Here is a 6,000-nt window from a genome sequence, read left to right as displayed (position 1 = left end):
CTCCCTCCCCCCGCCCTCACCATGGCGCGCGGCCCCGCCCGCCCCACGAGGGCTCGCGCGCGCCCCGCCAGCTCCGCCGCCAGCATCGCCCTCCCGGCCCGCGTGACGTCACGCCAGCGCGCCGCTCAACGCTCCTCGAACGTCGCCTCTCCCCCGCCGCCATCTTGGTTACGGGCAGCGCCGCCATCTTTCTTGCGGGCGGCGGGGCGGTGCCAGAGGCGGTGTCGCGGTGTCAGGGGCGGTGTCACGGTGTCGGGGGCGGTGTCGCGGTGTCAGGGGCGGTGTCGCGGTGTCGGGGCGGTGTCGCGGTGTCGGGGGCGGTGTCGCGGTGCCGGGGGCGGTGTCACGGTGTCAGGGGCGGTGTTCCCGCTGTGATAAAGTCCCGGGGGCCGGATGGAGTTGGAGGTGGTCGTGGCGGGGACGGCGAGGTGTAACTGGGGTCTTGCTGCGGCCCGCGGCCTGGGAACCCCCTCCCGCGAGACCTGCAGGAGCAGTGAATGCCCAGAACTGGGACCCGCGGTTTGTGCGTTTGTGCCTGTTCCGTCTCCACCCACGTGCCGGCCCTTGGAATCCAGCTGGATGCGGGAACACATCACTCCTCACCTTGCCCCRAGCCATCCTTCAGCCCTGGGTGGMTGCTGGCCCTGGTTCACCAGCCCARCAGCACATCACTGTGCRAYTGCACATCTTCCAAGTCCTTCSATATTACYTGCAGCTGGGAATCCAAGTAAAGACCTCAAMTGTTTGTTTCATAAAAGATTTATTATAATATTAGAAATGCATAATATTTTTGGAAGAGGCARAATTCTTGCCTCTGTCTTTGGGCCAGCTCCTGGGCAGCCTTTGGGTGGTGTCTAAAATCCCCAAAGCTCAGGGCTTGGAGCTGGAATGGTCCCAGGCACTGGCAGCTCATTTCGGAACAGGGACCAAGCAGAGCACCGGCAGCTTTGGGAAGTGTCCCTACACCCATCCCTTGGGCAGTTTATTCCTAGCGAGTGAATGACTCTGGTTCCTCTGACCTATCAATCTGYAACAGCACAGAGATTAATATCTGGGCAAAAGCCAGGCTGTGCATCCCATGCTTGGCAGTCTGGAACACTCATCCTCTCTAACTGGATCCCCAAGTCCCCAACTGTGACACTTCCCAGAAGCTGAACGGGTGCTGGCCCAGCCAAAGTGTGCAAGGTCTGACCAGCAGAAGAATGTACAAGGGGCTCCACAGCTCAATAGCACCAACTCTGCTGTAGAAACCATCACTGAATAAAAGGAATTTTCTAAACCGTTAGCAGTGCTGTGGGCTCCCCTGGAGGTAGGATTAATTTCTTAATGGCTGGTAAAACAAGAAGTGTTGTTGTTTTCCTGGTTTGCTGCAGGAAAATCCTTTGGCCCTTAGGGGAAAGATGGATAAAGGGGTGATAGAGGAGCCTGGCTCATGGCAGATCAGGTGTTGCCCTCTCCCAAATTACCCCCCCCCACTTGGTGTTGAAGATGGTCTTTACCAGCACCTATTCACAGTGAAAATGGAATGAAGGTGGCTCTAAAACCTTGACAATAAAAGTTTGTTGCCATGTTGAGGTGCTCACAGAAGTCAGCACCAGCACTCACATTGTATGGAGAAGCTGAGGCATAGTTACGCCTAAACAAGGTTTTTAAAAAAAACTGTTAAAATGCTGTAAGAAATAAATATTCTTCTGTGGGCTCAGAATCTTAATGTACTGGGTATCAGCAGCTGCCAGAAGTGGGGAGAGCTGCRGGTGGGTGCTGTTGACAGGGTGAGAACCTCCCTGACACTGCAGACCCTCTCAGCATCTTCCCCATGTCATCACAGATGTCTCAGGTGGCRCATCCACCCTCACCCGGCCAAGAATGAATCAGTAAAGTGCTTTAAATCACATAATTTGCACTTGGTCCCACAGCTGCATCCTGCAGTGGCCTCCTTGGGGCTGGAGAGGGTTCACAGGAGAGCACTTGTGCTGTGGAGAGGGACACAATGTTCCCACAGCTCATCCCACCAGCCCTGGGTGCTTTTTAGCTCCATATGGATCTGAGGGAGGCCATTGCCAGTGACTAGAAGAAAAAACTGATGCGAGAGGCCACTGTTTTGCAGCCTGTTGATGAGAATAATTTCTCGTCTTCTGGGAAGTAGGGGATGCTGTCAGCCACTTCCTGGATGACATCTTGGCGTACTTCAAGGCCCTGCTGGACTAGCTCATTGATGACACACTGCTTTACGTGGTGGTGCTTCAGTGGRAGGAAAGGCACAACAAAATCAATGAGATGATCATTAATGATCCCAGACTTCCAGAAGCCACCTGCACAAGGAAAGGAAGAGAAGGTTTTACCTTCAGAGTCTCTGCAGTATCTGCAATTCAAAGAGCTGCTTTGGGTGAAGCCAAAATACTCTGCTGAAGAGAGATCTGCTGGTTTTGTACGAGGAGAGGGTTGGACCCGTCAGTTGTCACCTCCCTCCCAAACAGACTTGCTCTCCCCAAATAGAATGAGGGGATTGATTTAGCTTGTCTAGCCAAGATTTTAAGCTCTGCTCCCTTTGCTAAGGGCAAAACAAGGAGACCCAGGCAGGCAGTGGGGATCGATACAGCTTGGTGCTGTTTTGGCAAGTGTGCTGTGCTCTCTGCCAGCCCCCAGCTGCAAATACMCCTTGTCTCCAAAGAACTTTGCTAAATGTGGCAACAGGTCTGCTGGCTCAGAAGCTGGATCCCTTTGCCAGGAAACCTCACGGGGATCGCAGTTCCTATCCCTCAAAATCCCCTTGTCCCTTTCTGGCTGCCTGGGAGGTGGCAGGCAGTGTGGGTGGCTTCCTAGAACAGGCCTGGCTGCCTGTGCTGGGCTGTGGGGCTACAGRAAGAGCTCAGCTCCATGGACTCACTCTGAGGGTTCTCAAACACAGCCTTGGAGATGGCTGGCTCCAGGTCCTGCAGGCTGATCTCCTCCCGGTCCTTGCGGGCAYGCCACAGAGCCAATGTCACGTTGTTGATCTGCTCCCCTCCTGCATTGCTGCACAAGAATGAGACCCTTACCCAGTGTGTACCCAGGAAAAAGGTGTCTGAGGTGGCACCTGACACCCACCAGCCTGCAGRGTGCAAGCCAGCAGCTCCCAGCTGCCTGGCCCAAAATAACTCTGGTAGAGGCAGCCAAATAACATGCAGAGGAGGCTTTTTCACACTCTCCAGATCTGTCTGTTCACAGAGAGATAGCATCTYTTGGCATTTGTAGGGGCTTAAGGCTTGGAGAAGGAAAGGCAAAATGAGTGTGTGCTCTGAAGTAGGTGAGACCTGAGCTGGAAGGCCCCATGGAGAGGCCTCTCACCTGATGAAGATGAAGATGGCTTTGCGGTAGTTGGTCCCATACACAACCCACGAGGGCCCCAGGAACGGGATGATCACATCAATCAGGCCTGGGTGCATCTTGTCCATCTCATCAAAGAGAAAGGCTGACCGTCCACAGTTTGTCAGGTTCCCTTGGATCCAGCGCTTCAGGTTTTCCTAGGAAAAACACCCACCAAGCTGTAAGGCAGCGGGATGGTGAAGGAGGCTCAAGCACCCAGAGCAAAGGCTGAAGCAGGAGCTCAAGCAGAGCCAAAGGTGCTGAGAGCAGCGTGTCCCTGCACAGCATCACCCACTCAGAGCTCAACCAACCACTGCTGCAGCTTTATTCTGGGTTTCACACAGTGGCTGTTTACCAGCTTTATTAGCCCATCATAGGTCTTTTATTACAGATTTAAAGACGGAGGCAGCATACTAAAGCTTGAGATTGAGACTCCTACAAGCTCCCCACGTTCTTCTCATTCCCTGTTGTACCTACACAGTTTCTTGTTCCCAGCTTCTTGCCAGCTGAAACATGTGCCTGMACTGACCCAGAACAGCTCTGGCTCTTTATCATGGCTGAAGGTATTTCCCAGCCCATACAAAACCACTCACATTGCCTGGGGGCATGTGTAAACTCCTAAWTGAAGCATTTCCTGCAGGAAGGGATTTACCTTCCCAAAAGCATTTCCTCTGAGGACACAATACAATAAATAACTTCTCCAAACACCCAGAAAAGAAAGGTCCAGGTGTGCTGAATSCCCACTCTGCTGAAAATCTGGCATTTTGATTTCTCTTTCTCAGATTTAAGAGACAGAATGGCACCATGGAGAGTCTGGAGCTGATATATGGGAACTGTGTGCTCTGTGAGGAGGGGATTACAAGTCTAGCGATATGCAGGTTTTTACAGCCAYCATGATGTTTGGAAAGCAATGGGAAAATTTTAGTGCCTTTCATCTAAGCCAAGCACTTTTGTTTGTGTGTTCAAAGAGCTGTGTAAATATTTAAGAACGAGAACACAGCCAGGGCAAGGACTGCTGCAGAGAGGACGAAAGTGATAACTGAGTATATCCCAGTTACTAATGGATCCTTCAGCCAGTGTGTGGAGCCACTCACTCARCTGTGTTTGTCTGAGAGGGTAAAACAAAGAGCTTTTATTCCTACCGCACTTCAGGAAACAGCTTGAATGCATATGYACTGAGGATCAAGACACACATAGCCAAAACCCCGCAGTCAAGTGGCACTGCTGAGCGGTGTCCCTTACCTTGTACTGCTCTATGTGCTCAGCGTGAGGGAAATGCACTATGGGGGAGAAGTGGTGAACATRGGGGCTCTGGAGCCCCCTCCGGAAGAGGTAGCGGATGAGCATGGAGCTCACGTAGGTTTTGCCTGTTCCCGTCGAGCCATGGAAGGACATCACGAGGGGTTTCGCCGGATTCGGGTTCTTCAGGAACTCCCTCATCCCCTTCATCACCTGCTGCCTCACCAGGGGCTGCCCCACCAGGCTGGTGGCCAAGTCAAACTCCAAACCTGAAACGAAGGGAAAGCAGAACTTGGAGAAAGCGGGTTTTCATCGCTCGTCCCATCCCTTGGGGCCGCCCCCCGGGCCCTGTCAGTCCCGGCTGCCGCACGACCGGAGACCCCGCTCCAGGGCCGACCCCAGGAAGGCTCTCCTGGAGAAGCGCTGGTTCTCGGGGTCCCCTCACTCGCTGCCTCCCGGCCTCGGCAGCTGCGCGTCCCTCACCCCGGGGGTCCCCCGTCCCCAGACCCGCTTCCCGGCCTGCCGCTCCCGCTGACCGCGCAGGTCGGGCCCGAAGCCGCACTCGCAGTCCGCCGAGAAGCTGCAGCGCAGCCCCCACAGGTCCCAGGCGGCGGCGGGGCGGGCGGCGGCCGCCAGCAGCACCAGCAGGGCCCGGAGCGGGAGCGGGGCTGCTCCGGGGGCCATGGCGGCCGCGGCTCCGGCACCGCCCGCACTACAGCTCCCGGCGTGCCCCGCGCGGGGGCGGGCAAAGGGGCGGGGCTATGGGGTAAGGGGTGTGGTCTAGTCCGCATCGCCCCGCCCCCCTCCCGGGCAGGGTCCCTGTGCCCCCCGACCCCCGTGCGCTGGGGACACGGGACACCCTCGCTCACAAGAACCTTCTGAAATTCAACAGGGGCAAATGCAGGGTCCTGCACTTGGGRAGGAACAACCCCGAGCACCGGGACAGCTTGGGGGCTGACATGGAAAGCAGCTCGGCAGAAAAGGACTGAGGGTCCTGGTGGGAAACCAGCTGTCTGTGAGCCAGCAGTGTGTCCCTGAGGGTCACCAAAGCCAGTGCGATCCTGGGGCGGAGTAGGAASAGCATTACCAGCTGGTCAGGGTGATCCTGCCCCTCCGCTCAGCCTGTATGTATACACCCGAGGGGGATGCCAAGAAGATGGACAAGGCTCTGCTCAGTGGTGCTGAGGACAAGTGGCAGTGGGTAGAAACTGATACCCAGGAATTTCCACTTGAGCACGATGAAGAACTTCTTTACTGTGCAGTGACCATGCACTGGAACAGATTGTCCAGAGACGGTGTGGAGGCCACAAGGAAGTGGGACCAGATGACCCAGTGTTGTCCCTTCCAACCTGACATTCTGTGATTCTGTGACACCTCACAGCCCTCCTCAGAAGGACTGTAACCGTGGGGTCTGCA

At 55.5% G+C, this 6,000-nt stretch overlaps 2 protein-coding genes across 2 annotated transcripts in view; both read right to left on the bottom strand.

The window, feature by feature from the left end:
- Window positions 1–89, bottom strand: part of PTRH1 (peptidyl-tRNA hydrolase 1 homolog) — a 2,952-nt gene extending 2,863 nt beyond the window's left edge. The window contains exon 1 of the mRNA XM_057374689.1: window positions 21–89. Within this exon, the coding sequence (XP_057230672.1) occupies window positions 21–86 (66 nt within the window). The 5' untranslated portion in view covers window positions 87–89. The remainder of the gene's footprint in view (window positions 1–20) is intronic.
- Window positions 90–743: 654 nt separating this feature from the next.
- Window positions 744–5,305, bottom strand: TOR2A (torsin family 2 member A). The gene is made up of 5 exons (XM_057374595.1): window positions 5,121–5,305; window positions 4,588–4,853; window positions 3,328–3,503; window positions 2,888–3,015; window positions 744–2,312 (listed from the first exon to the last, which is right to left on the bottom strand). The coding sequence occupies exons 1-5, from the start codon at window positions 5,266–5,268 to the stop codon at window positions 2,068–2,070; spliced, it is 963 nt and encodes a 320-aa protein (XP_057230578.1). The 5' UTR covers window positions 5,269–5,305; the 3' UTR covers window positions 744–2,067.
- Window positions 5,306–6,000: the final 695 nt, after the last annotated feature.

This window comes from Malurus melanocephalus, unplaced genomic scaffold, assembly GCF_030028575.1.
Source record: "Malurus melanocephalus ecotype Western Australia unplaced genomic scaffold, MMel_1.1 scaffold_230, whole genome shotgun sequence".
NCBI classification, from domain to species: domain Eukaryota; kingdom Metazoa; phylum Chordata; class Aves; order Passeriformes; family Maluridae; genus Malurus; species Malurus melanocephalus.
This window is presented reverse-complemented; position numbering and strand designations above follow the sequence as displayed.